Source organism: Beta vulgaris, chromosome 5 (genome assembly GCF_026745355.1).
Source record: "Beta vulgaris subsp. vulgaris cultivar EL10 chromosome 5, EL10.2, whole genome shotgun sequence".
NCBI classification, from domain to species: Eukaryota; Viridiplantae; Streptophyta; class Magnoliopsida; order Caryophyllales; family Amaranthaceae; genus Beta; species Beta vulgaris.
In genome coordinates, this window is record NC_079206.1 from 3,530,873 (window position 1) to 3,549,537 (window position 18,665).

At 34.2% G+C, this 18,665-nt stretch overlaps 1 protein-coding gene across 1 annotated transcript; it reads right to left on the minus strand.

Annotated features, from left to right (window-relative positions):
* Positions 1–8,366: 8,366 nt before the first annotated feature.
* Positions 8,367–18,005, minus strand: LOC104892246 (monodehydroascorbate reductase, chloroplastic/mitochondrial). The gene is made up of 17 exons (XM_010678117.4): positions 17,726–18,005; positions 17,455–17,644; positions 17,256–17,355; positions 14,574–14,651; positions 14,210–14,281; positions 13,877–13,995; positions 12,567–12,651; positions 11,983–12,072; positions 11,453–11,554; positions 11,234–11,323; positions 11,015–11,095; positions 10,510–10,581; positions 10,327–10,421; positions 10,114–10,202; positions 9,950–10,012; positions 9,807–9,847; positions 8,367–8,798 (listed from the first exon to the last, which is right to left on the minus strand). Exons 1-17 carry the CDS (start codon positions 17,733–17,735, stop codon positions 8,667–8,669), a joined length of 1,509 nt encoding a protein of 502 aa, XP_010676419.2. The 5' UTR covers positions 17,736–18,005; the 3' UTR covers positions 8,367–8,666.
* Between the last annotated feature and the right edge of the window lie 660 nt (positions 18,006–18,665).

Here is an 18,665-nt window from a genome sequence, read left to right on the forward strand (position 1 = left end):
GGATACTACTTAAATGGATCTTTTCCACTAAAAATAAATGAATGAGATGCTCCAGAATCGAATAACACTTTAATTTGACAGACAGAGAATTAATGAAAAAGGTTTCAACTACTACGTCAGAAACATACCCAGCCTCACGACGGTTCATGATGAAAACTCTACCTTTAGACTGATTCCACATCCCTGGTTTGACAATAGCATTGAAACAAGCTAACTTATGTTTATCATTCTAAGGGGTCATACTACTCGGGTCATGTTTGACTGCAGGTTCTCCACCAGCTTTTCTAAAGCACTCATAGTCCTGCTGCCCCAAATTCTGACAATAATGGACTAGACTCAAAAACATATTTGGATCTTGACTTGGACGCAAATTATCGAGTTCAAAAAAAATTTGGACTGTATTTGGATTTGGCAAAGTCCAATCCACTTACACCCCTAGTCATTTTTAAATAAAATTCACTGATACGAATTAAGGTATTATTATTATAAAATGTTTCAAAAGATAATATTCCAACTTTATTTTTTAAAAAAAAGACTATAATTCATAAGGGTTATGCTATATGCAGCCCTAAGGGTTCCATATAAGTGTAATATCTCGAAAATTTAAACTTGCTTAAATTATATAATAATAATTACTGGCTAAATTTTTTCTTTAATCATAAGTTATGATCGAAATTTTTTTACTCTATATCCACGTAATGATAATTAATTGGTTAAATAAATATATGTAGCAAATAATAACAAGTTATGTTAGATTAAATAATAACATTAGTTAAAGTAAGAAAACAAACAAACAAATTAATTACTACACAAAATGATGGCATAAAAAGAAAAAGAAAAAAGGAAAAGAAAACAAGAAAAGAGAAGAGAAGAAAAAAGAAAAAGAAAAAGAGGAAAAAAAATCAAAACATAAACAGTTTCGCCCTATCTCCATTTTTTTCTTCACAAAACAACCCAACAATGGAGTTTTAATTCTAACATACAATTTTTATGCACAATAAAACTCAACTTCAATTAAAAAACCCCAATTCAAATCAAACCCACCCAAAAATCCAATTATTCATCAAATTCAATCAACCCAATTTACATAAATTAAACCCCAACAATGGCTATAAATAGCCATGGTTGCTCCCCCATTATCACCCAGTCACAATCTTAAACACTCACCGGAAAGCGTCACCAAAAACGCCCCCCAAGCCTCTGTTTGTTTTTTTTTTTTTGCAACCCCTCTCTCTCCTCTGTTTTAAATCAGCCACCACCACCCACGCACCACCCTCGTACCACCGCAGCGCCGCCTTCTGTGCGCCACTACCACACCACCTCACCACCGCCTTCTCCCTCCTCTCGCCTACACTTTCTCTCGCTCGCCGCGCCCCTTCTTATTCTTCTCTCTCTCGCGCCCCAACTCTCTCTCTCTTGTGTTTCCCTCTCTCTCCTCCTTGCGCCGACGAGCCACCCCCAGAACCTCCGGATTCCTCGACGCCTCGTCACTGCTGCCGGAGTCCACCACGACGCCAAACTCCCTTTTCCTCCCTCTCCTGTTTTCATGACTGCTCAGTTGAGCAGAGATTAAAGGGAAAGGATATTACAGCCTCTTCTTACTTTCAAGGTTATTAAGCAGGAATCGAGATAACATCTATTGCTATCTATTGCTAACACCCACGATCCCCTTCGAAATGTGTTTGAAAATTGAAAAATGATGTTTATAATTATGTTAAGGATTTTGTGATGTGATTCTTTATATGGATTGTGGGATACTTAAATTGTTTTCGAATGAGTTTTGTAGATGATGATCTTATGAGTTATTGGTGCTCGAGTATGGCTTATGTTGATGAATACAAAACAAACGAAACATGATAAATAAAAGTAAAAGAGGTTATGGCAGTATAATGTTACGCTTATGTACTTTATGGTCGTGCACGTAACTTCGCACCCGTCGTACACCCGAAAAGGGAGTCGGGCTCCTTGAGGGGTACCACATGTTATGTTACTACTTTATTTTGGTGCGAGCGGTGTATCCAAAAAGGGAGCGGGGCTCCTTGAGGATCATTGCATGGTGGGAGACGTCCTCTATGTCTATACTTGCCGGTTACCAAGCTAAAAGATGTAAAGATAATGGGAACTTATGAAGTTTGAAGATGCTACTTAAAATTATTCACCTTGTTATTATTTTATTACTGATTTCTAATGTGTTTTACTATATTCTATTCTCCCTGTTTGCAAATAAAATGAATTGAAATGAATTTACGTTGTTAGGGTAGTATGTTATTGAGCTTCGGCTCACGATATTGCTTTTGGTTTTAGGTACTGATGAAGATGACAGGATGGCGTAGAAGTGAGGATGATCAACTACTTTATGTTATGAAAAACTATATTGGTTATGTAATATAAATTTATAATCACTAGAACACGAACTTAATTTAACTATAACTACGTAATTATTTATGCTTAGCTATTTATATTTATATAATTAAAATGCTTATTTAATAATTATAATATGTTTAGCGTCATGAACGAATGTTTGCCTTGTATTTTCTCGAACGGAAAATACGGCAGTAGCGCACCAACCATCTAAGTTCTGCTGCTAACAATGGATAAATTAACTTAAAAATGATGTTTAGAGGTCGGAGCGTTACAATAAGACATAATACATTACTAAAATTGAAAATTTGTTGTCAATTTAACAAAAGTTTGCATTAATCTATGTAATAAATGATCAGTTAATGCTTATTTTTTCATTTTAACTTTTTATATGTAACCAACCCTTAAGACCGCATTTAGCTTTTTCCAATTTATAAAATCATATAAAATAGTATTTGCTATGCATTAATTCACAAAATTTGTAGAACAATAACCAGGAAATCATATCACAATCACTATTGAAGTCGGCGTGACTTGGCTACTAGCTCTAGAATCAAATGAGGTCACCAGAGACAGGCTTGTCAATGCTAAGGTAAGAGTTGAAATTTTTTGATCAAATTTATTTATTTCCTGCAAAACAAGGATTAGGTTGCCCAAACTATGTTACTTCCATCGTCATTAATGACTTAATGTAATTAAAGTTTGGTTATAAGTTATTATCTAAGCATAGTTCATAAGTATTTATTTTAACTAACCGTTGGAGAGCCACTATCAAGTGTCTTTTTAATTATATATATGCTTAATAAAAAATAAAAATATATTTGCCAAAAAGATGCTTGCTTGAGGGGAAAAAAAACTCTTATTGCTATTTCTTTACTTATCAAATTATTGAACCTGTTGAAGCATTGTGTTATTTGGCGATGCTAATAACTGAGTTTGGAGATGGTGGATTTTAACTTTTTAAGTATGAATTTAGGAGGTTCTCAATTTTTCTAATTTAAACTAGTTATTAGGCCCGGACTATGTTCCGGGTAAGAAAAAATTTCATTTATTAATATAATACTTTATGATAATAACAGTAAATACAACTTAGCCTAGTGGTTATAACTTTAGTATATGTACTTGACGTCTCGGGATCAATAATACTATGCAATTTCTTAATATATTTTTTTTATTGTACATGGATTCAGTGACGGATCTTGACTAACTATTTAACAGGGGCCGAGTTGATAAAATTAAAGTTTTAGTGTAAAATTTTAGATGATGAATAAAAACACTAATACACGTCAAACTATTAATATATTATTATTAATGGCTACAAAGAACTTGTAGCTAATGTAATAAATCAAAACCTCAAAGGTGCAATTTTTAAGAAATTGTTTCAATTTTTTTGTTTTTCCATTATGAAATGTTCAAGAAATTGAGTAATTTTTTAAGAAATTGAAGGTATAGTTCATTAGCAACTAAATAAATTACTCCAGTAACAAAAAACTAAATAAATTACCGAATCGCTTTAAGTCACAAAAAAAGAGAGATAAACTTATATTTTATATATGCTTGTTAGGAATGAGTTTGAGAAAATAAGAAGTACTATTATAGTTAAATAAAAAAGAAAGTTTTTTAGAGAAGAATAAAAAAAGATAGCACAATTAATGAAAAAGATTTTTCTAAATTAGGCAAATTGATATAAGTCAAAGATAAATGGGGAGAAGAAAGAAAGGACTAAAAAAGAAAGAAGGAAAAAAAAAAGAGAAGCATTTAAAATGAAGAAAAACAAAAAAGTCCAAATGTGTTGATGCAAGGTTTGAACTTGCAACCTCTAGGGCTCAAACTTCCTTTTACACCTTGCTTCAAGCCACTATACCACAGTTTGTTTTATAACATAAATTACAATCTACTTAATTTATCTTATACAGTTATGGGGGGGCCAAGCCCCCACCCGCCCCAACAATAATCCGCCGCTGCATGGATTACATGAACTAAAACACCCTAGGAAGAGCGCCACGTGGCACAGTTTCTTGTATTCGCACGCCTTTTAATATATTTGTATAGATATGAAATATAGTTTGTAAGCACTCCTAGGGCCTTAGTTATGATAACTAAAAATGAAAATGTTAAATAAATCTAAATATTAATTACACTTATTGACGCATGATTTTGAAATTTATTTCAAATACTCCCTCCGTTCCAAAATATAGTTCTCATTTTTCTTTTTTCACGGTAATTTATGAAAGTAGAATATAAGAGGGATAGTAAATATTTTTTTATTTATTTAAATAAATGTTGTATGGGAAAAGATGATTTTAGGAGAGAGAGTGGAGAATAATTGGTGAGAGCATTAATCGTAACATTTTGGTTGAATAAACAAAGGAAAAAACAAAATTCAAGAAGCAAATAAATGATGGGACACGATTTTTCTAGACAAATTACGAAAAAATGTGGAACTAAATATAGAAATGGTAACTATATTTTGGGATATCCAAAATGAAAATGGGAACTATATTTTAAAATGGAAGGAGTACTATTTGTGGAATATATTTCGTATTTATCCAACGACTAAGGAAATCTATTAGCAAGATCCAAAATTAAAGACATGTATTTGAAGATCATTGCCATGTGGAAAGTTCGAGTTGCGGAAGCTAAAGTAGGCAATTCTTTGGGGTCTTCAAGTGGCGTTAGATTTGCATTTGTCTAACACTATTATGGAATTTGGTTCCTCGTTTTAAAAATGCCATTTGGTCTAATTTTTCCATGAGTTACTTTATTTTCAACTTTGTGCAATTGGCAAACTTTGTTGGGTGAATGATCCGGATGTTGTTGTTTGTTTTGTTTTTTTTAGAGATTTCATAAATTGATTTCCTTGTTTTAGTTTTTTTTTCCTTTAGAAAGATCACTGTCATGATTTTTGGCTTTTCGCAAACTGTGGGACGTGCACTACCTCTATAATTTCGTTGCGTGGCATCCTTATCTTTCGTTGATGATGGCTCTATAAGAACACAACCAATGATTGCCCTATAATTTGGAGTCATTGATTACTCCCTCCGTCCCATAATATAGTGCTTGTTTCTTTTTTCACGGTCTCCAAAACGTAACTTTGACCTTTAATATCTTCAATTCCTTATTAATAAAAAATATAAAAACATTGATATTATGAAACTACACATTGAGATGAATCTTTTTTTATATATACAAATGAGAATATTCGGTCAAAGATTTTAAAGTTTGACCACCAAAAATGAAATAGGCACTATATTATGGGACGGAGGGAGTATTTTATTACTTTATCATTCTCCCATCTACCTCACCACATTTTCTCTTCCTTCCAGTTCCTTCTTTGCTCCTCTTTTTCTTGGTCCATTATGAAAAGCTAGGCATCAATTTTTTGCCCAACTTTTTTCTCTCTCCTAATAAATTATTAATACTTTTACACTATCTCTTCTCATAACCCACAAGGAGGGCAACCACTGGGAGTTTTTAGACTATTCACACAAAGCTTTCATTATATAATAATTTTTATATAATATCTAGTTAAATTTGTCTCATATATTCAAATATATTAACTTTTTATAATGTTTTCTAAAATTTAACTAGAAATAGTAATAGTTCAATTTCTATATTACATAGTAATAGAAAAAAATGAAGTACATATCTACTCATCTGTCATACTAAAAGTATTACTCCTTGAATCTAGGGTGTAAACTAGCGAAATTAAGCATAAATTTAATTTTTAAATTCAACTCAACACATAAACCCAAGATTTAAACTAGCTAAATTAAGCTCAACTTTAATTTTATAATTTAAGTCACCCTAAAAACACAATTTGGATTTACTAAATTTAGTATGTTATCTTCACGTCTAGTCCTTATAGATAAAATGCGTTGAAATTGTTCCTCACTTGTTAAGGTAGAGGACTCAACTTTTGTTTCTATCGCATTTTAAGATGTAGGAATCTTGATACTCATCTACTAGGTTTGTTATGTTGGTGTAAAGTAGTGCTCGAAGATAATTGACTGAGTGAGTTTTGGGCTTAGAGCATTTACAATGGTCTAGTTTTAATTGGTCTAGCAAATAGTAAAACTAGTTTTAATTAGTTTAACCATTGGGGCACTTGGTCCTTGGAGCTGGTTGGTCAAGAATTCCTGACCAACAACACCTCGGATGGCGTGCTTGGGAGTGAGAGAGAAGACGACACTTGGCAAAAAAGCTGGGTACAATTTTTTTTTTAAATGGAAACGCTGTTTAAGAAAGGGAGAGGGAGAGAGATAGCGTGAGATGCTGCCACGCTGTTGTATTACAAAAAAACATCTGGTTTGCTGTCAGTGGGTCTGACGCGCGTCAGACCCCACTGAGCAGCGAATCAGATGCTGCCACGCGTGTTGTTTTTTTCCTTCCCCTCCCTCTTTGCTGGAGTTAACGGTACATTTTATTAATGTTACAAATAAAAAAAATCAGGCTAAAATTTAAAAAAAAATTACACTAGCGGCTATAAAAAAATTTTACCTATAAATTGAGCCCAAATTACAATATATTTTACCACACCTCTTCTTAATATATATTTTTTTTTTTCTAATTACTCTCTCCTACCTACTAATATTACTTAAACTAAATCACATATTTCATCAAAAATAAACATTGAGTAGGAGAGAGAGTGTATGGTGGGGTTTGGTAAAAGTAGGAAAGAAAAATAGAAAAACCAAGTAAGACCAACCAAGCCATTGTGACAAAAAAAAGATGAGTTGGTGGGAGTTTTAGTGGGATGTGAGGTGTAAGAAGGAGGGAAGGAGAGAGAATGACAAAACATAAAAACCAAGTAAGACCAACCCACCCCATTGTAGATGCTCTTAGGTTTCCTTACCTTATTTTGACTCATTTTGAGGATAAACTAAAGTATAGAGGGGTTCGAATTTAGGCAAATAAGTTAAAATAACGAATAAGATTAACTCTACATAATTTCAAAAAGTTATAATCACTAAGTTCAAACAAATTAGATAGATAAGTTTAGAGGGTTATGCTATACGTAACTAAAGGTTGCATATAAGACATAAGTACACTATCCAAAATGGAAATAAGTTGTGAATTTATAAAGAAAAATATGCATCAGCCGACACAATAAATGATCAATTAATGCATATTTTTTCATTTTTAGCTTCTTATATGCAGGGCTGCATATAGCTTTTCTCAAGTTTAAATAAGGTTTCACAAATTTGTAAAAAAAAACACACATTCTTAATAAACCTTTCCAGTTAAGAGAGAGGCGTCGACTTTTCAATTGGTTGTTCATTGTATTCATGAAATGTGGTTAGATCTAAAGCAAAAACAGAGTATATACTACTTCCTCCGTTCTTTTTTTACTTGTAACATTGAAATATAGTACAAGAATTTAGGAGAGGAGAGAGAGATTATACAAGAAACTCATGTGTTAGGAGAGAAATTTAAAGAATATATCACCAAAAGTGTCAAGTTTTGCAAGACGTCGCAAGTATCAAAGGAAAGAGGAAGGATAGATGAACAAACAAAATGTGTATTGCAACAACTTTTTTATGGTTGTTTACAGTACAATTTGCGTCATTGTGAACAACTTTTTCGTGATTTGCTTTTGTTTATAGTTACAAATTATGGGTTGGTTTGTGATTTTACCTACACCACGGATTGCAGTTGAAGTTTGCTTTGAGAAATATAATACCAAATCGCACCACAAACCACAAGAGTTAAGTGATTAATGGTTGCAAAATAATCCAAACCGTATACCATTTAGGATGAAAAATACATTTTTCAGAAATAAAGTCAAATGTGCTTCTTTGTCATGTTACTTGGATTATGAACACCTAAATATTTATTTAGTTGAGTGGTTAAGGACCTTAAGGTAGTACAGATGTTTTCAGAAAGGAAAAAAAAAAACCACTTATAATATGTTTAAAATATAGTTAAACCACACCGCACCAAATCTTGGTTTGAGATGCTCCAATCTGCAAAAAAAACCAACCCACAAAACAACCCTAATTGGATGCATCAATAATTAGATTTTATTTAAATGGTGAACGAGAAACAAGTTACACAACGCCATCGCCGGTACAAACTTTCCCTCCTCAACTTCACCTCTCGGCTCTCGCCCTCTCCGTCTCTTTTTTATATATACTATAGGCCATAGGGATAAGAAAACAACAAATATAGGGGGCATAAATAAAACTCCCCCTCCTGATTCGCAAGTGAAATATTGAACTAAATCTTCCATATCTATAAGACATGATACAGACATACAGTCTTAATGGCTGAACCAAGTATTGTCAACCAGTTAATCGTCGTGCCTAGACTGTTGCCTCAGCCTGCAGTGATTTTGAAACAACTTCTAAGGCCTCCTCTACTGATGATGCAGTTTCCAGTTGAGCTTTGTCGACTAAGGGTTGAGCTTTTGCAAGTTTAGGAAGAAGTTTGAATTCCTAAAATGAGCATTAAAAATATCAGTCAGTGTCCACTATCACATAAAAGCTCAAGTCAGGATTACCAGCAGACTGTAGTTCAGAAGATTAAGGTTAATAATGCATGCATAACACTTTGTTTAGATGGGAAGGATGAAGGGAAAGGGAGGAAAAGGAAGGGTAACGTGTTCCCTTGTTTGGATAAGGGATTGGGGGAAGGAAAAGGAGGGAGCTCAGAAGGAAGGAAATAGATCTCCATCTTCCCCCTCCCTTTCCCTCATATATCGCTATCCAAACAAAGCTTAATTTTCTAAGACCAAATACTTGACAAGCTGACACACAATGTTGCAGCTGACACACAATGTTGCATTCGTATTATAAAAGTGCGCGATCAATTTCATAAAATGCAAATCCTTATACGTGATGCACTACACCATTAGTTGATGGTATAATGCAGCTTACCGACAACAGACAAATAGGGTCACTGACACTGCATAAATATTAAATATCTTGCAATTTGTTTGATAGGAGAAAATGGAGAGAAAGGGAAGGGGGGAGGGGGGGGGACAAGTTCCCTTATTTGGATACGGGATCGGGGAAAGGAAGGAGAGGGAGATGAAATGATCTATTATCCCTCCCAAATTACAGAGATCTGGAGGGAAAATGGAGCTGCTCCATCTTCCTTTCCCCTCCCCTTCCTCTTTTATCCAATCCCTTCCTTTCCATCATATATTGCTATCAAAACAGAGTGTTAGAAGGAACTTGATAAAACTTTAAAGGAGATATTGAAATGTCTTATTGAGATTACTGATGCTGTCGCACTATTAGCTGAGCATGCAACACGCCACACAAAAAAAGAGCAGTTCAATATTAGGTTGTGAAATGCATGATAAGCAAAGCATCTTCCCAGCCTCTAAAATTTCACAAAAGAACTAAATATCCATCTAAAAACGACCCTCCACATGAAGTAAATAATAATCACAATTTTCAGGAATGCCACAATGAAGAAAAGATGACAGTAGTGAATACCTCAGGACTTCCGCTTTCAAGAAGAACCCCTTTCAGTCTCCCTATTAAAGATAATCGCACAACAATTGTTAAAAGGCTCAACTATAATGACCTAATGATTCAAATGAATACAAGCAGGAAGAATGAAGAGGTAATTAATATACCAGAGTCTATCCAGAATGTAGCAATCTTGGGGTCAAAATTCCCGATTTCAATTGCCTCACCAACTGGATAACAAGTGATTATGATAAGAATTCAGGTACAAACATGTTAAATTGTACATCTGCTACTGTTAAATGCAGAGATGCCTTCTGTGGAGAATTCTTACCATTATCCCCGAAAAATTGCCACCACACTTTTCTTTGGCTCCCCTCGTACTCGAATACCCTTGAGTAGAAAGAAGGCAGATAATCGTATCTACGTTCAAGCAACGATAAATATTATCAAGTGAGGTTCAGGAACTTGTTGAGCAACACCTCAGTATTTGATCTTAAAATAGAAAATAATTAATAAAGAAACATGATGGTTCAAAATTGCCTACATGTGAGTTCGTGCACTCAATAGTGCACTAACACAATGCTGAGCTGATTTGCGGGCATGATCCACATGTTCAACTCGAGCTATACGGTCATACATCTGCCAAACATGTACTCGTTACTTCCTATGATGTGCAAATCAACACCTCAGAAGAAAAAGCTAATAGAGAGAACACTATATAACATACTTTCAAAGGAAATGCTGCTACATCTCCAATAGCAAAAATTCCAGGAACTCTCGTCCGAAACAGACCATCAACCTGACATCAAATAGACAATATAGCAACATGAAATGCTGTATATCACTAAATTTTTAATAAGAAACCTGCAACAAAAAAGGTTACAGTACTATTATATAGTATATACCCCATTGAAGAAATAAATAAAAATAAAAATATATCATATACATTTGCCTTGAACTCATGATTGTAGTAATCCTCTAAAGTCTAATGTGGCTTCATATAAAGTTCATCTGCAAAAATCCTGATGCCTTTTCATTCATTATTAGCAGGCCTAGGTCTCTAGGAATACACAGATCCACAAAGAACTTGATGTGACAAACTAATTCACTTGTGCAATTCAGATACCTTGTAAACTGAATTCGTAAATTATTAGTCATATCGTGAGTCACACTTTACAAAGAGGACAATCTTTTCTAAGACGAAGTACTTTAAAGAAAAGTAGTACACTCACTTCTAAACCACCAACAGTCGTATTTAAGCCAACTTTTTCAAAAGGACCAACAGCAGGTTTGGCACCAATACCAATAACTATCTGCATAAAGTGAGAAAAGTTCGGTTAAATTCAGCCATAAACTTGTTCTACATGCAAGAATCACATTTAGGACCAAATCATTGGCTTATTATTATGCAAAGGCAACAAACCCAGAGATTATAAGAAAGGAAAACTCACAGCATCTGCTTCTATGGTAGAGCCATTTTCAAGTTTCACTGCAGCCACTCTTCCATCAGAACCAGCTTCTAGGTTTTTAATCATAGCACCCTATTTCATTTACAAATCACTGGGTGTTATAGTCAGTTGAAATGCATGTAAAATTAAACCTAGATTATAAACTAAAACAACCATAATAGAAAATATTCAGATATGAAGGGAGATAGATATATTGCCAACCTTCACAAATTTGACACCACTTTGCTCATAGAGCTCTTCGTACTTCTTAGCTAGTGAAGGAGTAAATAATCTTTGCAAAAGATGGTCTTCAGGGAATATGATCTGCTCAACCAAGAAATGGTAAGAGATATCAGAATTAAATCATAGATACAGAAAATGAAATTTGCAAACACATGCGCGCGCACACACACACATGAGGGGAGATAAAGAAATTGCCAGCCTTCACAAATTTGATACCACTTCCCTTGTACACACACATACATGATGAGTGTATTTAATTAACTGTTAAAAGAACAAATGTTTTGGCTTATTAATCCTTCAAAAGAAATCAGTCCCATTTTACACACACACACACATATCTAAATAGGTTTAAAGTTTACTTGTTTAAACACTAGAAGAATATCTAAAAGCAACAGCAGAAGTGAAAATTCCAACATTCTCCTAAAGATTCTGTCTTTTTTTTCAACTTTGATTTAGTTTGCTACAATCATAACTAATCCACCTGCAACAAAATGTAGTCGTGTCCGTACCGTAGTATCAAGATTCCATCCCACAGCTGCTGCAGCAACTTCCATGCCAATATAGCCACCGCCTACCACCACCACCTTCTTTGCTTTCTTCTGCAAATCGGAAGCACACTGTCTTCAATCTTCAAGCACAGATACATCACAATTCAAATAATGGAGGTGCTTCATAACTCATATTATCCAGACTACAGAGATATATAGTTAATACTAGCATTGCCAAAAGCGATATATAGAATAGACTACAAAAATGCTAAGATGAAGACAGGGCTTAACATTAGTATAAACTGAGAAGGGACAGATCCAAATTCAATAATGTCCATAAGCATCAACAATCTTGTTAAAAATATATCATTAGATGATGAAACAAAACAGGCATGTCAAGCAATTACACCGAACAACAGAGTTACCAATGTGAATAATTTTGATTCAATCATAGGCGTCATCCTTGAATGTGTATAGATTGATGTGACAAGATAATGTGATCTACTTCCAAGGAAACAGCTAATATATATATACATAAGAGCACCATAACAGAATAACACCAATACCATGAATCAAAAATTAAGTCCAGACAGAATATAAACTACCAATGATTCTATTAGAGAGTCAGCATCTGCTACATCCCGAATGTAGTGCACACCGGGTAAGTTTCCTCCAATTTTTTCTGGAAATCTGAAAGCGAAAGTATAAAAAAGCTTATGCGACACATTAGAAAAATAAGATTATCCATTTACCAATATAGTCATAATTCATAAAGCAATAGACTAGAAAATATAACAGTAAAATAGAGGGATCACTCAGATAGTTCTTTTGACATTTAAATTTCAAATCATTGCAAAATTTGAGGTCATGTAAACTGGAAATCTATCACAATATCTCCTACTTGAAAAGTTCAAGTGCTATGGTTCACTAACGAAACATGGCAGACAGTAACTTAAATGCCACGCAAAACAATAATCAATTTTATAGCATTTAATTTGAACATGACATAGATTTCATGCATCACCAAAGAACAATTATGCCATAAGCTATGAGGTCTTACAAAAAAGACCAAACCTTAACTCAGTAGCAATACCAGCCATGTGGAATAAGCCTTTTAGATCCATCAGAAAATGTGTTATTATAAAAAATATGTAACCACTTTCTTTTAAAAGAAATCTTGGTTATAACTTATAACCAATACCATTTCAGATACTTTTTCTTTAGCCCTCTCTTTTTTTTTCTCTCTAAAACCCTAGCCTCCTCTACCCCTTCTTCATCAGTTAGGGGATGCCATGGATGATTTCATCCATGGTAAGCCCCTTTTGCACTTTTATTTTCAATTTTTATTTCATTTTCTTGTTTTGTTGAATAAATCAGTATCTCTTTATGAGATTTGTTCAAACCCTATTATGGGGTTTTTAGTCTCTGTTGTGGAGATCTCCTTCTCCCCTGTAGGAGTTGTGAGTGTAGTTTTTTTGCTTTTTTAGGTATGAGAAATTGTTCTTATTGGTTGAAGTTCGAAACTCAACATGAAGATATTGGAATCTCGGATGCGGTTAACATGGTTCAATCAAGAATGCTCTTCCCAAACTATGTCAGAATGATAGACTTCCTCATCAATAGCTGTTTGATTCAGCAAATACAAGGGGGCCGCGCTGTATTGCTCGATTTGGTTCATTATAGTTTCTTCGAGGACGAATTTGATTTAATATTGTTTAATTGTATCTTATTTTTCTTTAATATCTATTGTAGATGCCGTTTGGCCTTTAATTAATGAAATTTCTCTTTCAAAAAAAATACCATTTCAGATAACAATACCATTTTCAGTGAAGATACATTCTCACTTACAGGAAATGAGTGTTGTGGCTTTTGCTCATAAAATGTTCATGTTACCTAAGGAAACCGAAGAAAGTACCTTGATGCCGTGCAGCCTGTTGCAATTATAAGTGATCCATACTTCAGCGATTTTCCTGACTGGGTTTGTAGAGTATGCCTGTCAATATCAATACCCGACACTGGGTCTTCATAAATCATCTGTGCAAACGAAATGAGAGACCAAGATTTACCACATAGCAAAAGTCACAAGGAATTAAAGCTACAAAAACATAACTGCATTAGTTTCAAACATATGGAGAAAGACAAGAAAATTGGTAATTCATGCAACAGACGTACTTTTTCTACAAGCTTATACAAGATAAACACAACATGACTAGAAATACCATACATCAAAGAAGATTATTAAGTGTACCTCAATCCCCTTCTCCTGGTACCATTCTGGAGTCTGCCTTTCACCACCAGATCCAACACAAGTATGAAAACCCTGCAAACTCAAACTAAAAGTCAGTGTCAAGATATTGAACTGAATAAAATAAAAACCCCTAATTCCTTCCTTCGAAAATCATATTAGATCAAAAAGCTTCACCAAACCTCAACTTGCAAAAAAAAAAAAAAAAAGTTGAAGACAATCTCTAGTTCTCTACAGATTATACATTCAATTAAGGTTAACACAAGCAAAAAAAGTACAGTGACATCAACTATGTGACAACTTGCATAGTTTCAACCGAAAAATAGATGAAATACAGCCAAATTCAAAGAACTAAAAGACATCTTACAGGTAGCCGTGCAGGCTTCTTATCCAATGGAAACAAGTAGCCCTTCGTCAAAGCTGGACGCTCATACGGTGCGTAAGCCTAATAATACACCAGAAAAAAAAAATTAATTATCCAAATGTTGATACGGGAAGAGAAAAAAGAAACAATCATGAAATGCAATATAAACAGCTTTGTGACTACAAAATTCAGCTATATTCTTCCCGTTTTTCCTTCTTTGGGGGTAAAGGGAGTGGCTTGACTAACTTCTGTACTACAAATTAATCCGATTATCTAGTGCTTCAAACTAGCACAACAAATGGTCTACTAAAAAATTTAGAATACCAGCATCAAAGGCTCAACACCCAAGGAATAAATTGGCCTGAGAGTAAACCAATATAACCAAAATCAACAAGCTGATTTACCCATAAGCCTCAAGTTTAGCATCTGTCCTATCCAATGGATATCTTTTTGACAATCTTTGTTCAAACAATAACCTGTCATACGCATCAGTAGAGGCAAAGAAAGAAAGGTTTGTAAGAAACAACTACTCATCAATACCCATGTTCGAATTACTTTTCAATATCACCCATTCTCAGTGTTGCATTCACCTAAATGTCATCCCCTGATCCTCCATGTCTGCATAACTACAACAATAGCACCACGCCACCACCAAGAAATACAGCTGAGACCTTCAAGTCCTCATTAAGAATGATTATACGATATCAGCCTGTCATGAAACACTTTAGCTTGAGTACTAAAAGCTCTCACCCAATTTATATTTATACCTTATTCTCTTCCTTACTCTTGAACTTAACTACTCTCAATACAATATAACTGGTACATGAGGTGAAAGGTAAGTAAGACCACTTTGCAAATGATACATATATGGAAAACTCTGGGACGTAGAAAGTTTGAATCTTTAAACCTCCTCATATCAAACTCATGTTCCTAGAGTGTGAAACAGATAAAGGTTCTTAAGGCAATAACATCTTATCAAATACTTAGGTGGCAAAGCAGATTCCCATATCGGGTCCCTAATGTCATATGCACAGAAACACTGGTGACACATATCTTCAACTATAATAATCCCAGCAAAAACAACCACGTTGTGGCCGGGTCCATTTCTCTTCTCGTTCAGGCGTTCAACTTCATCCAACTTGATATATTCACTCCTAAACAACATACTACAAATAGAAGCCAAAAAAATAACAATTTCTAGATCGACTCCACAAACTCACACTTCAAGCAAGCTACTCTACCACATAAAAACTAATCTAAGACAAAAAAAAAAAAAAAAAAAAAAAAAGATGACTAAGTTCTATTGCAAACTCTGTTGACAAAAAGGTGTTCTCTATATTACTAGCTTTGGCCTACAAGCTGTAGATGTTAAACTAGTCTATGGTTAAAATCCTGGAGGCGGTATCCAAGACCTTGGAGATCAAATCTTGTCTACATCATTTGTCCTTGTGTCTCTCTCTATCCCCAAAAAAAAAAGTAAATTTTGTCTACAAACCTGGTAATTAAGATATCTCTCCATATTTTGCTGACCCCTTTTAAACTCTATGTTACTAAATTTTGCTAAAAGGCCATGATGAACATGACATAACAATCTAAGTGATGCAATTTAAGCAACAAATATGTTACTTACAAGCGCCCTCCGTCTCTTTGTACTTGCAATATATACCTCTTTTGGATGTCTCTAATTACTTGCTACACATCTATTGTTAGCAAGTTTTTCTTTCTACGTTCTAAAAAAGGTACAGTGCACCTCACCCATCCATCCATCAACCCATTATTTACAGTTTACTATCTACCATTCGAAGTTCCAAAAGTGTGTATAAATCAAATATAGACACACGGGGAGTATAAAGTATCCCTAAAAGGAGCCCATTCAATAATGTACGAAATATTTAATATATTTTACTAACATAAGAAGAGCTTTGCCTAATTCCTCCCGGAGGGACATATCAATGTCCATACCATGAACAAAATTGAGTCGTTACCTTGTGCAACATTAGTAACTTTTACTACAACAGTTGTCCTTTCTTCTTTATACAATATTAATGATTACATATACAACATTTATCATTTATAATACAACATTACTATATTTGAAAATCAACATTTTTTTATTTTTCTTTTATCTTTATTTTAGAAAAAAAACGTTCTTCATTTATTTACAAAATGTTGTGGGAGGAATATAAGTATTTCACATGGGTGCTAATCGAACGAGTTGATCACGAGCATAGGGTTTGACTCGTGCTCGCTAAGTTTTGAGTCGAGTTGCTCACGAGCAGCTAGTTTAATTCTAGGCATTTGATTATTATATCTTCTTTTCTTTACAATTTTTTTCCTTTTATACTAGATCAATTTATTTTTACTGAGTGTTAATGTATTTTTTATTCTTTATTTCAAAGAGAAATTAATTGAATACAATTGAGTTGCGTGCAAGGTTATCTAGTTTCGAGCTCAATCAAGCGAGCTTCAGCTAACGAGTTTAGGTGCTCGCGAGCTCCTCAACTCGATTAGCACCCATAGGTATTTCTCACATGAGAATGCAACAAATACTCCAAAATCATTAAGTACGTTACTAATTACTTTAATCAGTATAGGCAAGAGAAATGTAACACAGCTCAAGAACTAGTAATATACTTGGAAAAAACAAGGTAAATCAATCAAATTCTCTTATAATCTATAAGATACCTCTTTAGTAACAATGCAGAGCTTGCCATCAGCCAATCCATGTTCGACAAATGTCCGCGCCGCATATCCCGCCGCATTTCCTCCTCCAACAATCACATACCTAATTATCATTAATCATCGCAAAAACACAATCAAAATCAATCAAATAACTACAATCTAAAAACATAAAAACAAAAATTAACGATCAAGATTATCATACTCTCGATTATCATTGGCGAAACTAGAAGCAGTAACGGAGAAACTTCGATTACGATGGAAGGTTCTAGAAGCGACGAGCGAAGGATTACAATGGAGTTTAGAGAGAGAAAATGAAGAAGAAGAAGATGAATATATAGAGAAGCCATGTTTAAGTGAGAGAGAATTAGATATGAACGCCATTAATCTTCGAACTGAACAACAAGCAAAATGAAATCAGATGAAATCTGGTAAAAATTGGAGGAGAGAGAAAGATAAAGGTTGGGAAATTGAACCTGTTGACATTGAAAGTGAAGTGAAGAACAGTGAGGAATAATTAATAATACTATTGCTGTGTTCCTGTGTTTGTTGAATAAAAAAAAGGGGGAAATTAGATTGGATTAATTATTGAAGTCGGCTCTAATTGAGAGCCAAAGGTCGCGTAGTTGATGAGAGAGAGAGAAAGAGATGAAGGAAAAGTGTCAGAGGAAATGGTGAAATTGGACAAAGGAAGAGACTTTTTTGTGTTTTCTTTGTTGTTTCCAATAATAGTTATGGGATCACTTGCCCTGCAACTGTTGAATTGACGATTGAAATTGCGAAACTATGTGGGCTTGTATAGTTGTACTCTTGTAGGTTGTAACTTGTAGCTCTATCTCTAGTGGTGTGACTCATGACTCATGACTCATATAGCTAAGTTTTGTCGAAATGGAGAGGATTTTAGGCTCGGTGTCTTTTAGGATGAACGAAATTGAACTGAATTGAATGTATTTGAATTAAACTGAACTTAATTTATATGAACTGAATTGAAGTGAAGTGAATGAAAACTGTGAGAGAAAATTAATTGAATTTTCCAAACTGCTGAACTGAATTTTCATTAATTCAGTCCAAAAGAATAGAGTCTTAACCGTTTGGTAGTCGTTAATAAATTGCGGTAATGGGAATGAATTTTAAGTGTAATTTTATTAGGGAAGCACCCCTAAAATCTCCATGGGGAGGTATTTTTTCTCCTTGGGCAAGCAATCTCACCCATAAACTTGTGTTTTTGTTTCCAAGGGGAAGCAATTTTCATTACCACTCATTACCACCTACAATATGGTATTGGATGGGAATGGAAATTCAAGAAGGAAAGTAGACACTTTAGGATAAATTAGCATTACCATGGGAATGGACAATGATATTTCTCACAAATTTACACACAAATTCATTCCATTACCACCATTTATGACCAACTAC